Source organism: Pistacia vera, unplaced genomic scaffold (assembly GCF_008641045.1).
Source record: "Pistacia vera cultivar Batoury unplaced genomic scaffold, PisVer_v2 Contig317, whole genome shotgun sequence".
Lineage (NCBI taxonomy): Eukaryota > Viridiplantae > Streptophyta > Magnoliopsida > Sapindales > Anacardiaceae > Pistacia > Pistacia vera.
In genome coordinates this window covers 706,749-729,614 of record NW_022196132.1, presented here as the reverse complement: position 1 = coordinate 729,614, position 22,866 = coordinate 706,749, and the positions used below count along the sequence as shown (strand labels likewise).

Below are 22,866 nucleotides of genomic sequence, written 5' to 3'. Positions count from 1 at the left end.
TTTTCCTGATTATTTTCAATTAAATAATGGAATAGTGCAATGAAATTATTCATAATATTCTTCATTCAACAATAAATTTAAATATTCAACAATCTTTCAATTAATTTAGAAAACGAAATTGAACAATAGTATGTTTGATACATATTTTTTCCTTGAAACATCAATAATTAAAAAAAGTTTGATACGTACATCGCCATTCTCCTTTAACTTCATCGACCTCTAAATCTGTGTATATTTCTTTCCCCATGAACTATAAAAGATTAAAAATAGATAAATTAAGTATATATACATAAGCTACTGAAAATGCATGCAAATAAAAACATATAGAATGATACCTACAAGGGGGGCTAATATGGTGCGATTCCAGCCAACTTTTTTTTAAAATTTTATTTCAAATTTTGGTAATTTTTATTTCGGATTTTTCTTACAATTTTTCAATTTTCTTTTTGGGACTTATATTTTAATATGATTTCATAAATTATATACAATTTTAATGAAATACTGTTTTGTAATTATCCAAATTGAAGATAGGGGTTTATATGGTTAATTTCCAAGTTAGTGAAGGTAACAAATTGTAACTAACAATTATGTGTTTGTAATTTAGGGGTGTAAGTAACACTAACCCTACAATATATATTTTACGAAATAACAAAAATCCCCTTTTGCTATTAAAATTAACGTTTGAATTTAACAATGGGTAGGTATGATCTGGTCTTCTTTTGATCTCTTATTGAGGTATACCTCTAATTTTATGTATAATTTCTCTTCTTTTATAAAATTTATATTTTCCAAAAAAAAAAAAAATAATAATAATAATAAAATAAAATAAAAAAATGTTAGTGTAACACTAACTTACAATATTTTGTAGTGTTATTTATTCTATCACCAAGAGTGTACTAGTATTTCATGATGGAGTATTTAAATCTTGGGTGTGTTAAAAAATTTTCAACACAAGTACCATTCAATTCAGGGTGATTTGCTTTTGTGGATGGCAAGCAACCTAATGGTCCAACATTCTGGATCGCAAATTTCCTTCCTCCCGGTGCATATATTTCCTTGAACCCATTTGTTAAGTTGGCTACCACCGTCTGCATGAATGCCACTCTTTCAGATTTAGAGGAATTGGAGTACTGCATGTTATACCTAAAGTAATCGTTGCCTCCCATGCTGAATAAGTACACAGAGCTCGTTAAAATGTTCTTGGCTTCTTGCTCACCTTTCTTTTCTACTAATAAAGTTACCACCTTCTTGAAATTCTCCAACTGTGTGTTCAGATTCATCTGAAAAGTAGAGACCACATTTTAGATGTATTACAAAAACATAATATAGTTTAGTTAATATATATATTGACTCGATATTACATAAATTGACAACCCCTACATTAAGGGAATTTAATTCAAGTTGACATCATATTGATGATGTTACATCTCTTTAATTTCTGACCATATATAAATAATGGAAAAGTCATACCACTCCATTACTTTCTCCTAGTACAACAGATCCAGCAGAAGCAAAGTTAGCCCCATTAGTTAAATCAGCTCCTGGTTGCATGTATGGTGGATCCACTGAAAGGTTTCTAAATAGGGCTGCAAAAGAAGTAAACTACGTTGATCAACGTCTGAATTTTTGACCCAGAGAAATGACAATGCAAGAGTTTCTTAAATCTTACCAATAAAATCAGGAACCAGAAGGCCATCCGATATTCTGCCTGTGGATTTGTTGTTCATAGTCATACCATAAGGAAAATACGTTCCTGTGCTTTCCATTGAACTATTGAGGGACTGATTGTTGCCAGGATCAAAGAGTGAGTCTCCAAACACAAACAATAGTTTCTTGGATGACTGCGCAGCTGCATAACACCCAATGAAATTGAGAGCGGTTGCATACAAGATTATCAAACAAACAAGGTTGCTTGACTTCGCCATGGAATTAGAACTTGAATAATATCTCTATATTATACAAGCTAGCTTCACCTTGAATGTTGTTGCTTATTGGTTTGGTCTCTCACTGGCTATTTATAATCGAATATGTTGTGAGAATTTTCTTTTAGTGGCGGAAATTTTTAACCAATAATATCTGCAGGTTGTTCATTACACATGGAATTTTCCCAAGATTATTGGCCCCACACGCATGTTGTAAAGACGCTCCTTCTCTTTAATTTCCACACGGGGTTTTCGTCTAAATTTTGACTAAAATTTCCAAAACAACTGGGACAGGGCTTATGTTTAAGAAGCTTTTGCTCTTAAACCATGAAACAAATTAAATAAGATTGCCCCACGATAACCTTTGTCACATGATCTAAATTAAGCAGAAATTAGATAGGATTACCCATCCATGGGTAGCCTAGTGATAAGAGTGAACCAAGGGATTGTGCATGGCTTCAATCCAGAGATAACTCCTTAGGAATAGTTAAGGTGTGAGTAAACTAGCCTGAACATCTCACTTAAAAAAAAAATTAAAAAAAATAAAAATCTAGATAGGATTTTGATTCTCCAAAATTAATGAATTTTATTAATTTGCACAAGTTGGGGCGGCTGTGAGATAACTTCTCCTTAGAAATAGTCAAGGTGTGAATAAGTTGACCCGGACATCTCACTTAAGAAGAAAACATGAAAAATCTTGATAGGATTTTGGTTCTCCAAAATTAATGAATTTTATTAATTTGCACTAGCTAACAAATAGAATTGCGTATTAGCTGGTTTGTAGAAATTAAACTCTTTTAGCTCTCCTTATCCTTACAAATATTTATGAAATTGAGATTTTAATTTCTTGAAACTGTTTGACTTATTTATCCAACAATCAGAAGATATCGTAGTGTGTGAGAACGAATCATCTCATCAATAGTGGCTAATATGGGAACAACGGTGCTGTATCAAAAGACACAGCCGTAGTTGAAACACAAGTGAGCGATGGAAGACAAGACAAGATACGATGGATCGACATGGAACCAAAAATTCTCCGAGGAAAGAAAACAAATGCAGACAGAGTTGATGTGGGGTACCATAGAAAATGCTTGGAAGCAACAGGTATACTATGGTTTTCATCGATGGATTCCACTGCTTTCAAATCATGGGTCCACTGCCTTCATCATGCATGATGTAGAACTTTCTCAATTTCTAGCATCTATTTCTCACAAGAAGAATTTCGTTGATGTTGATATTTAATTAAAGTTCAAACCTACTAAACAACATTGACTAAAGGTTTTATATAGTATCTAATGAGTGTGTTTAAGATTCTAAGATATGTTTCAAGTTATAATTGTGAGAACTATATGAACAACAGTAGAGAGTAGAAGAAAAACAAAGGAGAAAGAACGAAGAAAGTTTGTATCTGATTTTCAATTAGTAAAGTTTTCTAATACTGTACACTTTATACCCATATTTCTTATAAAGAAGAAAGACACGATAAGTGTCTTAGCTGAGCTGCCTAAAGCAACACTCTAACATACAGAAAACGCTACCGTATCACTTATTCTTAAACGGTGCAGTTTTGTTCTTTAGTCCAATAGCCTCCCTCAAGCTGAACTGCTCTGCAGTTTAAGCTTGTGCAAAACAACAATAACAACAAAAAAAAATAAAAAATCAAACAAAGACACACTGCTCCAGCTTTCTGCTTTTAATTCTATCAACAGCTTTGCGACACTTCAATTTACTTTCAAGCTTCTGCAAATTAATTCTATCAACAAAACCTTTACTCAATTTTATCAACAGCTTTGCAATACTTCAATATGCTTCCTCAAGCTACTGTAAACAAAGATAGCAACAAAACCTTTACTTCATTCAATCAACTGCTCTGCAATACTTCAATATGTTTTCCAAGCTACTGCAGTTTAACTGACCCCAAGCTACTGCAGTTTAACTTCCTCAATACTACTGCTGAATTTTCTCCTCTGCAACACTGCAGTTTACTCCCTCAATTTTCTGCAATTGAATATCCTCAAAAAAAAACTGCTCTGCAATACTTCAATATGCTTTCCAAGCTACTGCAGTTTTAACTGACCCCAAGCTACTGCAGTTTAACTTCCTCAATACTACTGCTGAATTTTCTCCTCTGCAACACTGCAGTTAACTCCCTCGATTTTCTGCAATTGGATATCCTCAAAATAACTGCAAGTTATTGGCTACAATAATAAGAAACAACATTTAGTTTTGCTCTCAATTCTCCAAATTGAGCAGCCGGAAGAGCCTTCGTTAAAATGTCAGCAATCTGTAGCTTTGAGGGAACATATTGCACAATAATTTTGTTGGCTAAAACCTGTTCTCTGATGTAGTGTGTGTCAATTTCTATGTGCTTGGTTCTAGCATGAAATACGGGATTAGAAGCCAATGCTCCAGCACTTACATTGTCACACCATATTACAGGAATTTTAGTAATTGATAGACCCAATTCATTGAACACACTGTTTAACCAGGCTATTTCAGTGGCTGTATGTGCCAAAGCTCTGTACTCAGCTTCCGTAGAGGATAGAGCTACTACCTTCTGTTTTCTAGAGCTCCATTGGATTAGATTGGGTCCTAAGTAGACATAATACCCACTTGTGGACCTTCTGTCTTCTATGTTACTGCCCCAATCTGCATCAGCATAACACTCAATCTCCAAAGTGGCAGCTGGTGTGAACTTAAGGCCATAATCTTTTGTGCCTTGAATGTACCGTAAGACCCTTTTACAAGCCTGCCAATGTAGATTAGTAGGAGACTGCAGAAACTGACTTAACTTGTTCACTGTGAAGCTGAGATCAGGTCTTGTTAAAGTGAGATATTGAAGAGCACCCACGGTACTCCTATACAAACTGGGATCCAAAAACAGTTCACTATCCTTTGGAAACAACTTTGATCCTGTGGTCATAGGAGTGACACATGAATTTGCTTCCATCATCTTTGTTTTTTGTAGCAAATCATTGGCATACTTGGTCTGTCTTAGATGAATTTCAGTGGCTGTCCTGGTAACTTCAAGACCTAAAAAATACTTTAAAGACCCAAGTGTTTTCAATGAAAACTGATCATTAAGTTCCTGCACAAGAGTACTCATATATGTCATATTAGACCTGGTTAGTAAGATATCATCAACATAAACCAAAACATAAGTGATGTGTGCATCTTGGTTGAGAATGAATAGACTTGAATCTGATACAGAATTTTTGAATCCCTTGTTCTGAAGTGCTTGTTTCAGTCTATCAAACCAGGCTCTAGGGGCCTGTTTGAGCCCATATAAAGCTTTGTTTAATTGACACACATGCTGTGGTTTCATAATATCTTCAAAACCAGGAGGTTGCACCATGTAAACAACTTCATTTAGAGTTCCATTGAGAAAAGCATTGTTCACATCAATTTGTTGAACATCCCAATTGTAGGTGACAGCCAAGGTGAGGATAATTCGAATTGTTGAAGGTTTAATAACTGGACTAAAAGTATCAAAGTAGTCCAATCCTGGGGTTTGTTGAAACCCCTTGGCAACCAACCGAGCTTTATACTTTTGAAGAGAGCCATCAGCATTATACTTTACTCTAAAAACCCACTTGTTTCCAACAACATTCATTTCTGATGAAAAAGGTACAAGTGTCCATNGGTCTTGTTAAAGTGAGATATTGAAGAGCACCCACGGTACTCCTATACAAACTGGGATCCAAAAATAGTTCACTATCCATTGGAAACAACTTTGATCCTGTGATCATAGGAGTGACACATGAATTTGCTTCCATCATCTATGTTTTTTGTAGCAAATCATTGGCATACTTGGTCTGTCTTAGATGAATTTCAGTGGCTGTCCTGGTAACTTCAAGACCTAAAAAATACTTTAAAGACCCAAGTGTTTTCAATGAAAACTGATCATTAAGTTCCTGCACAAGAGTACTCACATATGTCATATTAGATCCAGTTAGTAAGATATCATCGACATAAACCAAAACATAAGTGATGTGTGCATCTTGGTTGAGAATGAATAAACTTGAATCTGATACAGAATTTCTGAATCCCTTGTTCTGGAGTGCTTGTTTCAGTCTATCAAACCAGGCTCTAGGGGCCTGTTTGAGCCCATATAAAGCTTTGTTCAATTGGCACACATGCTGTGGTTTCATAGTATCTTCAAAACCAGGAGGTTGCACCATGTAAACAACTTCATTTAAAGTTCCATTGAGAAAAACATTATTCACGTCAATTTGTTGAACATCCCAATTGTAGGTGACAGCCAAGGTGAGGATAATTATAATTGTTGAAGGTTTAATAACTGGACTAAAAGTATCGAAGTAGTCCAATCCCGGGGTTTGTTGAAACCCCTTGGCGACCAACCGAGCTTTATACTTTTGAAGAGAACCATCAACATTATACTTTACTTTAAAAACCCACTTGTTTCCAACAACATTCATTTCTGATGAAAAAGGTACAAGTGTCCATGTGTTATTTGAAATTAGAGCCTCATATTCACACTGCATTGCAGTTTTCCATTCAGTATTCTTCAAGGCTTCTTGAACTGAATTTGGTTCTAGCATGACTGATCCAGTAAGTATAAGAGTTGTATGGTGATTTTTAGGTGGAGTTGAACCTGAAATTTGATGTGTAGGCTGAATTGATGATTTTTCAGGGAAAGAGTGTATCTCAGCCAGTTTAGACCTTGTAAGCATTGGATGAACATTGGTGGAAGTATTTAAGACAGATGGAATGCTAACAAACCGTGAAGGAGTCAGATCAACTTCAAGAGAGCATGATGGTGCAGTTGTTGCAGTTGGTATAGGTCTTATTGTTGGCAATTGTGGTATTGATTGTAAAGAGGATGTAATCATGGTAGTTGATGCAGGTAAGGGTGCTGTTCTGGTTACAGAATCTGGTGCTGAATTTTTTGAAATGATTGTGGTGGTCTGTGTAGGTAACTGGCTGGATTTGATTGTAGGATATGGTGATGGATTGGGAGAGATTGTTGTGCTGGTTTGTGTAGGTAATTGATTGAATTTGGTTGTGAAAGGAGCTGATGTAGAGGACAATAATGGTCTTGAATAGGCTGTAAAATCAATCTTAATTGTTCCAAGCAGATGTGATGATTTTGATGGATGTACTTGTGGGTGAGGTGAAGAAATGGATTTGGATGAGTGAGGGTGTGTAGGATTATCAACAAGTATGCAGTTTTTATTCCATATACTAGCTGAAGGAGAATCGTTAGAAGAGCTAGCCACTGCAGGGGTAAATTTAGCAGGACCAGATTCAGCTGATTGATACGGGACTTTTGGGTGATTTGGTGACACAAAAGGAAAAAATTGTGGTGTAGGATTAGAAGGCTCTACTGATGGTAAAGTAGTTGAACTAATATTTGAAAAACCAGAAGAAAAAGGGAACTCTTTTTCATTGAACTTAACACTTGGAGTGACAAAGATTTTGCCATCTGAATTGAGACATTTGTACCCTTTGTGAACCAGACTATATCCTACAAAGACACATTTTTGAGAGTGATAACTAAACTTATGTTGGTTGAAGACTCTTAAAAAAGGGAAACAAGCACATCCAAAAACTTTTAAAGTATCATACAAAGGTGCAAACTTAAACAACACTTGATAGGGTGAAACCCACTGTAAAATTTCAGTTGGCATTCTGTTGATCAAATACACTGCAGTTTCAAAGGCTAGCCACCAAAAATGCAATGGCATAAATGCATGAGCTAATAAGGTTAAGCCGGTTTCTACTATATGTCGATGTTTCCTCTCACTTCGACCATTTTGTTGATGCACATAAGAACATGAATGTCTAAATTGAATACCTTCACTAGTTAAATAAGGAATTAAGCTTTTATATTCACCTCCTTGATCAGATTGAATGCATTTAAGTTTATGGTTAAATTGTCTTTCGGCTAAGTGATGAAACTTAATAAAAACAGATCTGACTTCAGCCTTGGTTCTAAGTGGAAAAAGCCATGTAAATCTACTATAATCATCCAAGAAAGAAACATAATATCTAAAACCTTCAGTTGAAGGAATAGGGGCAGGTCCCCACACATCACTATGAATGAGTTCAAGAGGTGAACTGGCTCGAAATGCTGACCTAGGAAAAGTGGTGTGATGCATTTTTCCTATTTGACAAGCATCACAAAACTCAACAGAATTCAGATGTGATTTCTTTAGTAAGGAACTCATAATATGTTGATATGCTTTGATGTGTGGATGTCCTAACTTTTTATGCCAAATCATAGAATCGGAACAATTATTCACAGTTAAAGCACATGTTGACATTGGTTCAGTATGATATGCACAATTAGAGATAGATTTTTCATGACTGATGCATTTATGGACAGAATTCGCACATTCTTGATTATCATTAACCACACAAACAGAAGATTCATTATGAGCACAACAATCAACATCACAATCAGCTCTATTGATATTCTGATTGTTACGAATAAAGGAAACATCAGAGTCAGTAATATCACTGTTTTTATTTCTAAAATCTGAAGTACAAGAAGAGATATGTTGTTTATTAAAGACTGAAATACAAGAAGGATCATGTTGTTGTTGCTCTGATTCAGTAGCACTAGAGCAGACAGGCTGACTGTTATTAAGTTTGTCACTGCCAACTTTATTCCTAAAAACAGGATCTAATGACGAACTTAAGGAACTAGCATCATGAATGTAAGACAATACTAGGTTTCCAGAGGGTGACCTTAAGGAAGAGTGTTCAAAGGGAACAGAGGGTTGAACTGAAAGATTTGGAGGTATCACCAGCTGATAAAGCCCTGCCTTAAGATCCCCTTGCAGCAGTGTTGCCCTGGTAACTTTGTCCTTTACAACACAGCAATGAGAATTAAACTCCACAACTACATTGTTATCCTTTGTAAATTTAGAAATACTAAGTAGATTTTTTGTAATTTTTGGAACACACAAAATATTCTTGAGATATAGACATTTGGAATGTAAATTGTTGGGTAAAGAAGAGGTACCAGTGTGAGAGATGTGCAACAACTCACCATTGCCAACTTGCAACTGATCTGTCCCTTCATATGGCTTGCTAACATTCAGGTGAGCTGGATCAGATGCAATGTGATCAGTAGCCCCTGAATCCATGTACCAGATTGGATCAGTAGGAGTGTTTGCATTTGCAAAGGGAATATCTGAATACTGTTGTGGATGCATAGCTATATGTGCTTGCGGGCCAAGTTGAAAACTAGCAGATGACTGTTGACTTGGTAAGCCGGTATAAACAGGTTGATCAACTGAGAAAGTCCTTGCAACTTGATTAGCACCACCAGCTAAGACAGAGGAATTATACTGAGGACCATTCATGACATTAGCAACTTGTGATGGTGGATGAATGATGCCAGACTGATAATTGTTTTTAGACTGAAAACCAGCAACTTCACCAGTTCCACCAGGTCGAAAACTGTTCTGAAAACCTCCAACACCACACTGAAACTGATTTCCAGATTGAAAACCTCCAACACTAGGTCCACCTGACTGAAACTGGTTTCCAGATTGAAAACCCCCACTGTAGGATGAATCATATCGGTGGTAACACTGAACAACAGTGTGTCCCAGTTTTCCACAGACTTGGCAAATTGGTCTCCCTCTATTATTGAACTTACCTCTACCTCTGCCAAAATTTGTATTCACAGCAGGTCTATAATTGTTCCAAGAACCTTCATATGAAAAAGGAGGCATCTGATTATAGGTGCTAGAAGATCCAGACTGAGTTGATGAACTCATAGGTACTGGATAAGCAGAGTGATGAGTCTGATGCTGCATCAGATTGAGTGAGGGACCAATATTTTCACATTTTCCAGAAAGGTTGGTCTGCTGATTAGTAGTTGCTATGTTTGCTGAACTGTTAGAGAATTCCAACGTGTTGAACTTTTCTAGCCTAACCTCATACTTTTGAAACAGAAACTTTGCTTCTTGTAAACTCACAGAGTCTGATTTAGACTCAATTCTTGAAGTGAGATTAACAACTGCTGCATCATATTCTGGACCAAGTCCATCAAGAACATACTGAAGAAGATCTTCATCCAATACAATCTGTCCACTTGCAGACAGACTTGAGGCTATTTCTTTCATTTTCTTAACATAACTGTCAATACTAAGGTCTTTCTTCTGAGTTGTTTGCAGCAAATTTTTTAAGTGAAGTGCTCTAGCTCTAGAGTGAATCTCAAATTCATGCTCAAAAGCAGACCAAATTTCATGAGAATAGCGACATTTTGATACATAATCAAACATTCTCTCAGAAATTGAAGCTAATAACCAGGTCACTAAGAACTTATCTGTACGTTTCCAACTCACATAGGCTGGATTTATTTCTTCCTTAATTTCATTTTCTTTATCTTTAGAACCATGAATTGACTCAGTAACATTCTGTTTAGTAACAATTATTGGAGAAGGACAAGGTATATTACCAATTAAGTAATCTTCCAACTCGTGAGCTCCAACAGCAAAAAGAATCTGCGACCTCCAAAATCAATAGTTGTCGCGCGTAAGTTTAGGGTTCACAACTTGTAAACCAGATGAAAAAGCTGAAGGAACAGAATTAGTTGAGCTGTAGCTGTTCAAAACTTTTCCAGAATTGAAGCACATAGAAGGATCAAAGTTATCAGCCATTGACGTTAATCAAAGCTCTGATACCATGTGAGAACTATATGAATAACAGTAGGGAGTAGAAGAAAACAGAGAAGAAAGAACGAACAAAGTTTGTATCTGATTTTTTTGAATTAGTAAAGTGTTTCTGATACAGTACACTTTATACCCATATTTCTCATAAAGAAGAAAGACACGATAAGTGCCTTAGCTGAGCTACCTAAAGTAACACCCTAACATACAGAAAATGCTGCCGTATCACTTATTCTTAAACGGTGCAGTTTTGTTCTTCAGTCCAACATCGCGATCTTCTTTTTCAAATTTGAAGTTATATTTTGGTTTTCCCTTGTGTTTAGTTGATTGATGCTTGAATTTCCTACATTATCAACGTTTCATTAAAATGAAGCCTTTTCAGATTCATTCAAATACAATAGTTTACATCAAACTCTTGGTACTAGATTTGTAATGTATTGCAGTGCCCCTAAAACCAAGGAACTTTGTTGATATTATTGAATCAACATTGTGACAATGACAATGGAGTTATGAATTTGTTTTGACATTAACTTATTGGATAGGCTTAACTGTCTGATTTGCCTTAGAGATTTTTCAATACCGTGACGAGTTATGTTTATCAGAACTTTTTGTTCTCTTTCTCTGGAAACTGCCTTGTTTTTTATTCTGATTATTACAGTTTAGCTGCTTGGAGAGCTTTTTTGCATCCATGCGAGGACTTCAACATCTTATTGAAGAAGCATGTAAAAATCTAATTTCGGCTTTGGCACATATTTTATCTTTCACTTTTGTATGCCCAAGATTTGTATTGGATATAGTTGTGCTTGATAGTTCAAGCATGAGATTCAAGAGAGACATGGAAGTTTACTGCTATTAAAAGTATTCATGATCATTAGGGTAGTGTTTTTGTTTTCATCGTTTGATTTGTCTAATTCGACTCAAATCTTGCAAGATCTTAGGATTTTATTTCTTGCTTTCTTTTGTCTTCTTGTACATGATTCATCTAAGAACCTGATATTTGCAAGTTAGCTACTTGAAGATACTTTACTGTCAGTGTGACAAACTAGACATCTTATTAAATGATTCGGTGTCAAGTATGGTTCACATTTCTCATAATGCGAAGATTATGTGTATTAAGTTAGAGTTTCTGTTTCCTCCTTTGTAAACTTATTTAACCTTTAAAGGATGTCAATTATGGCGATCTTAGAAAAGATGGAAACAGTGAACGAGTTCGTGATGAACTGCGTTAACGTGAATTTAAATTGCAATTGTTGAGTGTTGGGATGAGATGGAGTAGATATATGTTATAAGAACTACCCTGGCAAAATAAATTATATTTTTTAAGCTTAAGATGGATATTTGGTATATGTGCACTAGTAAAATAGGTTTTTTAGCGAATTCTAATAATCCATGTTGCTGAGTTCGTTTGAGCATTTTTAAGCTTGATGAGGAGAAGAATGATTGGATCAGGTGATGTATGGATTGAAAGGATAAAGTTTTGTTTTGGTGTGGGAAAAAAGTTCTCTATATTTGGTAGAAAGAATTACCGTGAACTTCTCTATATCACATAAGGGATGTTGCAATTTTAAATTCGAACCCATTCCACCAAGTGGTTCTCATCTTTTCTTGGTATTCTGAGATCTTGTAGTCTCGATGAGCTTTTAAACTGTTCAGTTTAAGTTTTAATCAAAACTAATTGCATATTACCAGTCGTTCTGTTTTATCCATATTATTATGTTCCCTGTATATATATGAGAAAAGAACACCAAGCACTTAGTTGCATTGTTTAATGGTTTGTTTTTTTTTGCCTTAATCTGAAAGCAATAACATATTTATCGGTTTAGTTATCCATACGTAGTCTTTATTGGATTCAGACTTGTTTCCTAAATTGAGGATTTTTATTGGTGTTTTGGAAGCATAAGAATTGAGGAAATGGAAAACATTTGACAAAATAATTTACAGACCTCTTATATATAAGATTTAATCTTCTTTTTAATATCCAAGTTCTTACAGAGATATTATCTGTGTGATGCTTTTATGATGCCCTTTTTCAAATCAGTTCAACCTTTAGCAATCTGGGCGTGAGAATCTTATTGGAGTTCATTTATGTTGTGCTTGATAGTTTTAAGTACTCTTTCATAGGATCCTGAAGCCTGAGATTCAAGAGTTATGAAAGTTTAATGCTACTGGAAGTTCTCTATTTATTGCAGATTTGGTTCGAATTATCTATTTTAGGGGATAATTTGAAACTCTATGATCTCTCCTCTTAGCCATGAATTCATTAGGGTAGTTGTTATTTGGCTTAAATTTTGTATCATCTTAAGATGTTTTGTTTACCATAATAAGAAGATCAATCAATATTTTAGAAGGTAAAATTAACAATAATTAAAAGTGTGTATACATATCTAAACCTAGTTTCCATTCATGATTCTAGTTGTTTTCCATCTAAACTAGTATAATCAAAAGTATAGAGACGTAGACTAGTCGTTGGCCGCTTTGCAGCCCCCAAATAAGGCCCTCGTTGCCGGACATCGATTCTTTTGTTTTTTTTTTTTTTTTTTTTTTTTTTTAATTATAAGACTTAAATTCAAATAATGAATATGTTATAAGGTTATTATGTGCTCGAGCAAATTTGTTCTAGTCATGAAAAGAGTAATTTTCTAAACTTAAAAAGAATAAATCAAAGGAATTAAAAAAGGGAAAAAGAATTAGAACTTGCATTACTGAAAATGAAAAAGATGAAAGATGGCCTTCTAATCATCTGACTTTACATAAAACAAGGAACATGAGCTGCGCAGGAACAACTATTAAAAATTATGATACCATTGTCACTCGTAACTGCGAGCAGAGATCCTCCCTTATTTAATCTCAGTCTAGGACTAGCCTACAAAGAATAGAATTGAATGAACAACTACTACGTATCTACTGTTAAATACCATTGGTGTACAATAAATAGTACGACTACAAATTGGCAATCCGTCATCCACATCAACAGCCGTCAACATATTTGTATTGTCCATATCCCAAAATTTAATTTGAAATTCATCACCGGCAGCCAAGAACCGATTTCGTGTTGTATCAAACTGGACAACACCAAAAGAGCGCTTTCTGAAACCAGAATATGTCCTTTTGATAGCTCCTTCACTCTCATTCCACTCAACTAAATGAGATTCGCCTTCTTTACTTGTTCCGCGTGAGAAGAGCCTGCAACAAAAAATATAGAAGTTATTCCATTTTGATGATGTAAGAACGGTTACAAAATAATGGCACATCAAAGGCAGAGAAGTGCCTAAAAAGTCCAGCAACAAAGGATCCTTGGCAGCTAACTGATATACATCCTTTGTACAAGAAGATGTTATCAAAAACTTCAACGAGTCAGTATATAAAGTATCATGTGCACAAACAATATGAAAAATCACCAAATTATATTAGCCAGTGTCCATCTTAATATTAACCATGCTTCACCTGGTTCCACCTGCACCATATGCCATCATGGTGCACCAGTTTCCAGAAGTGCCATAGTCCACTCTAGATCCCAAGCAATCATATTACCAAGCTTTCATCTTTCCATCAAAGGGAGTAGAGAAAATAAATTGCATATTTCAAGTTAGGAAGATGGATAATATGAGATTCAAAGTGATGGTAGCCATCTTATTCCTTTCAGCTAGTTAGCATATAGAAAAAGATGCTGACTCAGATCACCAATCACAACATAGATGTGTTAAATAAATATTGACCTGAATATTTTCTTTGTGGTGAGGGCAGACTGAATACACAGGAGCTTCATGGCCTTCAAAAGTATACTGCTTGCGTCCGGCCACAGCATCCCATACCTGTCACGGAAGAAACTTACTCTATGTATCCCAACAAGTCAAACTCATTAATAGGGAGAAAGTTACAACGAGAATATATAAGTTATGTTTTCCCTAAAGAAGCAGGGCAGACCCTTTTAAGATGATACCTTAATGGTCTTATCATCTCCACATGTAACTATACACAGTTGCTTTTTGGGATGAGCAAACGCAGTCATTAACTCTACCAACATGGGCCTCGATCTAAAAAAAGAGACAAGTGGTACCTACCCATTTTTATGGAAGAACTGATATTCAGGATACAGAATTTATCTAGTGTTGTCTTAGTTCTCTAGTTGGATTGTAAGTACATATCTGAACTATATGTTTCGAAAATGAAACACCTAGACAAAGCACAATTTGATTAATAGAAACGATAAATATAATTAACCAGGGATATGATTTATATACACAAGCAAAGAATGCATATACATACCAAGCATAAGTCCATCTGGCCCCTAAACACACTGATTCACCAATATTGTAGCATCATTCAACAAAGCCATATGGTTATATAAGTTAATTAATGAAGAGACAAGAATGGTCCATGTTTAATTCCTAAATTGTTGGCCATGGTTAATAGGAAAGTATTTGCCAGTCAAGCCAGCAAGTACACTAAATACAGCATTCCTAAGTGTTAGGTGAATAGATATCAATATGAGTTCCTACCCACTAATATTAAATTCATTGCCAACATCAAACTGATAAAGGATGAAGATTTTATGCATTGTACACTTAGGAAGTTAAGATGGTGAATACCTGCAATGGCATTGAAGCAGCTGATATGTCCCAAATTTTGAAAGATTTATGTGGCAGCCTTTCCCAGATCCCACCTCCCAAAGGCTAATGTCACCAACATTTTGTCCCCATTACAGACCGACGAAAAGAAACTTCAATCAATAATAAATACTCTCTGGAAAAAGTTTTATAAATTTTTCAGTGACCAGACATTAAACAATGGTTTTTTTCTTATTTTTTACGAAGAAGAATTGCTTGCTGTAGTGGATTGAAGTCCATGCTCATGACTTAGATCCTTGATTTATGGTTCGCACAATGGCTTTAGTAAGGTCATTTTGAGAATATATGGCAGATAGATGCACCAATGTTTTATATGACAAATAGATGCAAAATACTCACACCATGAGCACCAATAGGTGGAAATGCACCAACCTTAGGAATTGGTCCTACAAGCTGGGCTGTTTGTAGGAGGAAGACAGGCTCCATTAGCTGTAGGGTTGCAAGAATGATCAGTGAAGAGTGTTTTAATATCAAGGTTTGGACGAGCATTCTTGCAATGTTGATGCTGCAAATTTAAACTGAATTTTTTTTTTAAAAAGAGGAGAGTTCTAGAAAACAAGTCTATGCAGAGGAGGTAATATCATCTGCAAGTGTAATGATATCAATCACCTTACAAATATGAGAACAAAAGCGCAAATCCAATGTAGAAATTAACTAATATATAATATACCAATACACATAAATATTTATAAAATGCATTCTCCAGGTATTGTTTTTACCAAAAAACTTGCTGCTGCACACTGGCAGAAGAAAATTAACTGATATGAAAATATTCAAGAATAACCTCTGGTTTGTTAATGTCGTCAGTTGTGAACTTTTGAAGGCTGGGAATGTAAGCTTGTCATAAAACAGGGGGTTTGCTTCAATTAGCTTTTCAAGTTATACAAGCATAATATTGCGAACCCATTTTGTGTCTCCATACTTGGAAAGCTGCTCATTTTGCCTGATCACATAGTGCCAACAGAAAAAATCAAGCAAAAATTTTCATGGCATACCATACCAATTAAAAAGAATGGTGGAGTAGCCACCTAAAGTTATCAAGTGTAAGAAGCTGGGTAAATCTCCTTGAAAAGTTCTTCATTGGAGGATGCAAAAACCTTAAGGTCCTAGACAAGAATCTCAACAGCCTGTGCTCGATTCTGCCTGATAACATGAAGGAAAAAAATGGAACATTATTATGCACATATGGGTTAAAACTCTACAGATGAAAACAAAACTACTTCCCTCTCAATGAATGGCAATGCCATTAATTTTTAATTATACTCTTCAAACCATAGAGCTAATAAATTGCTCTGGGTAAACAATTCCTAGGGCTGCAGACTAAACAAAATCTTAGAAAAGGCTCCATGAATATTCATCGTCTTCATATTAAAATACCGAGAATAAACTAGGATAGGAAAGGTCATTGAACGATTAGCTTGATCATTTCATGTGCCCAAAGAAAAATATTAATAGTATATATGAAAGAGAAATGCTATAATTGCATAGTCAAGTGTTAGGCCGACTCATGCTTGAAAATATTTTTATATTCTTTTGAATTATATTTAATACCACACACTTACCACCTGATTTTGCTGTGTGTTAATGAACATTACCATCTGTTCCTTACTGGTGTGGGAATCTTTCCCATAACTTTGAACAATCTGTAAGCATAAAGAACAACACATTAATAGTAAAAGCAAAAAACTATAGAGAACGCTATCTTCAAACTCTAAATTGATCATAATTTATCAATTAAACAAGAAAATGAAGAATTTATTCGACAACTACTTCCATATAAACTTCAAAAACACATATAAATTAACTTCAAGGAAACATAAATTGTAATATTGTAAGCTTCTCTATATGTAATTGATATTCTATAATTGATTCACTTAGAGGTTTTAATTAAAGACAAAATCAATAATAGTGACTATTGAGGATGTACTATATTAATTCAATGAAGGAGAATGATAAAGTCTACGGATAAAGTATATTGTTAAGTAAATAAATACTTACCATTTTGTAATTGTTGTATGATTGTAGTAAGGTCACTCTCCGAACAATCATTATAGTTCACCTTCTGTAACCTTGGCATGCTTAAGCCTCCTCCAGAGAAAGTCTTCATCTTGGAGCATTTTCTCACAAATAATGTTTCCAAGAATGGGAATTTTAAGGTGTAATCTCCAGAGTAGAAGCATGTGAGACTTTCTAAATCATAAAAGTCCAACTCCTTCAATTTCTCAAAAACAATTTCACCTTTCTCTATATCTCCCTCATTTGCTAATACTTCTTTCATGTTTTCGCATTTTCCTATACTCAACACTTCTAGTCGCACTAGACTTTTGGCTGTTGAGGATGACATTAAGTTTTTCATTCCATTGCAATTCCGTCCTATCAAGGTCCTTAGATTTTCAAAAGATGCTAAAGATGGCAACAAAGTAGTCAATTTGTGACAATATTCCATCTTTAGACAATCAAGATTTTGAAGAACTGAGTTCAATCGAGAGTCTTGTTTCCAAATGCACTTTAAATTTAAAAGTCCTTGCAATTCTAAATCTTTTAATTTTGTGAGTGCTCCAATGTGTTCCTTATCCTCTTCAAATGAGAATATCTCTTCATATGAACTCACTTTCAGTATGAGATTTTCAAGACTGTTAAATTTGTGAAGGATTTGAATTGGAATGTTTGCATATGCATTATTAATCAATTGAAGAGTTTTTACTTTGCCAAAGCTCTCTTGAAATTCTTCTTCCCAAATCGACGTGATGTCCCGTCCACTTAATGTCAATTCCTCCAAATTGGAGTCAACCTAAAGAAAAATTAAAATCATGTAAATCAAATTAAAATAAATATTTCCCTTAAAAACATATATATAATTAAGCAAGAAAAAGATATTCATTTAACCTTTTTTTTCCCCTTACAATTACCATGTAATTAGTCCTATTACTTTATCGAGTCATATTACATACCCTTGAATCAGAATAAAAAAAGTTAACCTGAGGGCAGAAATTGATACCTCTAATTAATGTTGACATGTAAAATATGATAGTTAAAAACAAGAACATGACATGCGGAATTAGCCCAACCACTGGAACAAATTGACTTTTTGATGAGCCTTATGCTAGGATAAGCCTAGTTTTGCATAACAATAGATTAAAGCTTCCAGTGCTGGAAGGAAATATGTGAATCTTTTTCTAACGCAAAATTTGCATTACAATACTTATACACAAACTAACTTTAAAAAAACAGTTTATTATAATTAACCCTAAAAACAAAATATTATTATAAAATAAATATTTAAACTAATTAACTGAATACATGTACCTTTTCTTTGTGTACTTGTTGAATGGTTCTATTAAGTTCATTCCCCTCAATCTTTACTTCCGTTATTTTCTCCCACTTCCATTCAATCTGATTCCGGCTCTTATAATTGACTTTGTATAACTTTGGTATGCTTAAAATTCCTTGAGAGAAAGACTTCATATTGGGACAATCTATTATATTTAACTCTTCCAAAGATGGGAAATTAAAAGAGTAATTCCCAGAGCAAAAGCATGTGAGATTTTCTAACCTTCTAAGTGACAAGAACTTCAAATTATCAAAAACAATTCCAGTACTCATTGTTGCATCTCCTTCTCCCTCATTTTTAACTATTTCAATCAACATTCCACAATCCTGTATGCTCATTGCTCTCAATTGCACCAAGTTTCTAGCTGTTGAAGGTATTATTAACTTCATTAAGTTTCTACATCCACATACACTTAGAACTTCAAGATTTGGAAGATTGGGAAAAAATAGCTCTTGGTATTGATCACACTCACACAAAAATAGTATGAACTTTATTGGACTTTCAAATCTTTGAAGAAGTTCAAGTGGAATATTTGTTGAGTTATCATGTGAGATCTTAAGAACTTTAGAGTGACTCTGCCATATAATCTCTTTCTCACCATTCTTTAAATTAAATACCACCAAATCTTGATTGATCTACAAGATCCATCAAAAACAAAATCCAATTAGCTTTATAATTATATACTTAAAACAAAAGTTTAGTTATTGGCTCAAAAGTCATAGGCCAAACCCAATCAAATTTTGACAAATCAACTACAATCTATTTTAAAACTAGTAAATTATATTTTATCAATATTTAAAATTTAAAATCAATATTAAAAATTGCATTCAAAAACTATTTTTGTAAACTACAGATTAAACATACTTTTTTGTTTTTGTTTACATTATTTTGGAAAATAGAAAATAGAAACATGCTTTTCAAATGAATTTTATTTTTATTTAAACGAATTTAGATTTTTCTTCAAAGGCCTACCATGAATCAAATTTGTGAGCAAATGTTTCATTTATGTGATTTTACCAGTTACACCCCTTGAAACCAAAAAACTCCACTAACTTGGAAAACTATAATATACACCTCCTCCTATTGTCTATTAAATTATTTGAATTTAAGCTACAATCCAATGGAAACGGCTACAGATGCAAATCATAGCCACAAATCGCATGGCTGTGGCGCAACCTTAGATTGTAGACATGATTGATGGCTATGACTTCAACCCCATATTGCAAACTGCGATCTAATGGTTGTAGGCACCACTACAACTATTTTCAATTTTTTTTTTTTTTCACATTTTCTTAATTATTTTAAGAATAATTTATAATGTTATTTTATTTTTAAAACAGTTATAGAAATTAAATTAATATGAATTTCTTAAAAAAAAAATTTCCAAATTTCTATTATTTGAATTTTCAAATTTAGTATTTAATGGTTACAACTTTAAAAATATAATTTCAGATTTTGTAAATATTTTTTTTCTTTATATTTTCTAATTTTATCTTCAATTTTAGAAATATTCTTGTTTTATCTTTCCTTTTGGTATGAAATGTCAATTTTCTCCTCCTTGATTGGACTTTGGACATTTACTTAGTTATTTATTAAAGCTTCTAATGCAATTAATTAAAAAATGTGGCCTATAACATTATCAAATAGATGTGATAATTGATAAGAAATCGGTACATAATTTATTGATGGTTACCCTAATATAATTTGATTCAAAATTTAATTGATTTGTTACTCTTGGCCACCACCAAATCATTTTAAAATAATTTTGAATTTATGATCCCGTTTAGGAGGCTTCAAGTTGCAAACTTTTTGTAAATAATTTCTTCAATAATAAAATGAATCACTTGATAAACAAATTTTTAGTAAAAATAAAATTTCACTGTCGATTTCTGGAATTCTATTGGATGATTTATTTGTTTTTTTTTTTTTTTAAATCTAGTACGTAAATGAGTTTAAATGATAAGGTCCTAAAGCAAAATTGTTCAAATTAAATAACCATTAACTTTTCTAAATTTTCTTTCCAAGAAAAAATAGAGATGTTAAGAATTCCATAATTAAAGTTTTTGAAATAAATGTAATATATATGAAGTAAGTTAATTTTCTTTTTCAATAAAGAATGAAATAAAACATTCGTACCTTATCGTCCAAGAAGAGAGATTTTGGCTCGGAAATATGAAGTTCACCCTCCTCACCATTTTCTCCGAAGCTCATATGTTTTGAAGTGAACTTCTCACAATCTATCACCACCAACTCTTTTAACATCGGCCATTTAGAAGTATGTATTCCAAGATAGAAAGTTGTAAGTTCTGGTAGATTTTGAAGCTTCAATAAGGTTATATTCGGAAAGACAAAATTGACAACTGCATTTGCTCCCTCCTCTTTTGCAACAATCTCTTCTAAAACTTTACAATCCCCAATCTTTAGTTGTTGGAGTTGGTGGAGGCTTTTGGCTATGGAAGATGGAAATGCATATTTTATGTTTCCACAATTCCAAAACGACAAGTGTGTCAAATTTTGATAGAAGGAAGTTCGATGTTGGTTGTAGGAAATCTTTGTAGAATTGATATCCTTGAATGTCCATAACTTCAATTCAAGGGAAATGTCCTACAGTAAAAGTTAATAGTTGTTTCAATATAAAGTAATTAAAAATAATAATTATTGTTTCTAATATATTAGAAAAATGTGTCTTTTTGTAACTCTTAATAATTTCTGAAAGGCCTAAGCCCAAAGTAAACTAATAATAATATTATAATGTCACCCCCTAACCTACAGTCGTTTATTCAACTTAGATCAATACTTAAAATTGTCTTCTTGTCTTCTTAGTGTTATGCACTTGTATGGATAAACTAACAAAACTTGGATTACTTGCAGTATTGTAGCTAAAATATAATATTATTAAAATATATAAAAAAAAATGCAAAAGTAATTAAATATTTAAACTAACTACTTTTAAACATACCTGTTTCTTGTATGCTCCTTGTATGCTTTTATTAAGATCATTCCCCTCATTCTCTACTTCCTTTATTTTCTCCCACTTCTCGTTAGTCTCATTGAATCTCTCATAATTGACTTTGTGTAATTTTGGTGTGCTTAAGATTCCTCGAGAGAAAGTCTTCATATTGGGGCATTATCTTATAATTAACTCTTCCAAAAATGGGAAACTGAAAGAATATTTCCCAGAGCAGAAGCATAAGATATTGGGACATTCTCTTATAATTAACTCTTTCAAAGATGGGAAATTGAAAGAATAATTCCCAGAGCAGAAGCATACGAGACTTTTTAAGTCTTCAAGTGACAACTTCTTCAAATTATCAAAAACAATTTCAGTACTTGTTGTTGCATCTCCCTCATTTTCTACTATTTCTATCACCATTTCACATCCCTCTACGCTCAATTCTCTCAACTGCACCAAGCTCCTAGCCATTGAAGGTGTCATTAACTTCATCAACTCTCTACACTGACTTACATTCAGAACTTTAAGATTCTGGAAAAAAGCTAAGGATGGTCCTAGAGTTATCTGCATATGTTTCTCGTCTTTTCCACATGAGAACATTTCTTTGTATCCACAAGAATATAATCGAAGCTCTTCCAGATTTTCAAATCTCTGGAGGAGCCCAAGTGGAATATTTGTTGACTCATCATATATGATCTCAAGAGTTTTAAATCGACTCTGCCATGTAATATGTCTCAACTTATTCTCTAAATACAAATCCTCCAAATTATAATTGATCTACAAATCCATTGAAACAAAAATCTAATTAGTTTTTTAATCATTATTCGAATAATGTAAAAATCTGTGGCTTCTAAACAGTACCCACTTTCATTATAAATGAAGATTCATGGATCTTCAAACAGTAACGAATTAGATGATTGGTGAGAGAGAAGAATATAAAAAAGTGTTAAATCTCTTTTTGAAGGAAAATCTTAAAAAGTTAATTAATTTGATAATGTCACAGTCACAGTCACCCCTTGGTTTTTGTGAATCTCCTTGACATTATGCCATTTTAAAGATTTGCTTCCTCTTATGTTTGTTGGATTCTTTTAGGTTTTAGGTTTGTTAATTGGGCCTGAGCCCATTTTGTTCCATCCATACTCAATCACCTTACACCATTCTTGTTTCTTCATTACTGCTTCTGTTACACTTTCCAAGTTTTTCTTTATATTTTAACCATTGAAATTGGTTTAAATTAACTGCGAGAAGGACAAAGGGTAATTGCATACGATTCTTTAATTTACTGGTCAAATTAATTTCATAAAAGACACTACTATCCTATTAAAACTAAACATGTTCTAAACAAACTTGTCTTTTTATGGCTTGTATAGAAAAGAGGAGTCCA

The 22,866-nt window shown here is 33.7% G+C and overlaps 1 protein-coding gene and 1 pseudogene across 2 annotated transcripts; both read right to left on the bottom strand.

The window, feature by feature from the left end:
* Positions 1-860: 860 nt before the first annotated feature.
* On the bottom strand, positions 861-1,969 carry LOC116136677 (GDSL lipase-like). 2 transcript variants are annotated; one of them, XM_031422353.1, is made up of 4 exons: positions 1,670-1,969; positions 1,471-1,586; positions 1,217-1,280; positions 861-1,088 (listed from the first exon to the last, which is right to left on the bottom strand). In XM_031422353.1, the coding sequence occupies exons 1-4, from the start codon at positions 1,923-1,925 to the stop codon at positions 967-969; spliced, it is 558 nt and encodes a 185-aa protein (XP_031278213.1). In that variant the 5' UTR covers positions 1,926-1,969; the 3' UTR covers positions 861-966. The 2 variants fall into 2 exon arrangements, with proteins under 2 accessions (XP_031278213.1, XP_031278212.1); XM_031422352.1 differs by having other exon boundaries at positions 861-1,280.
* An 11,337-nt stretch (positions 1,970-13,306) lies between these two features.
* Positions 13,307-22,654, bottom strand: LOC116136555 (annotated as a pseudogene).
* Positions 22,655-22,866: the final 212 nt, after the last annotated feature.

Excerpts from the sequence above, each read along its gene's own strand:
- LOC116136677 (XM_031422352.1), bottom strand. The coding sequence starts at position 1,925 with ATGGCGAAGTCAAGCAACCTTGTTTGTTTGATAATCTTGTATGCAACC. Across the intron at positions 1,587-1,669 it reads TCTGGTTCCTGATTTTATTG|CCCTATTTAGAAACCTTTCA; the intron begins GTAAGATTTAAG and ends CTTCTTTTGCAG. Across the intron at positions 1,281-1,470 it reads TAGGAGAAAGTAATGGAGTG|ATGAATCTGAACACACAGTT; the intron begins GTATGACTTTTC and ends TCTACTTTTCAG.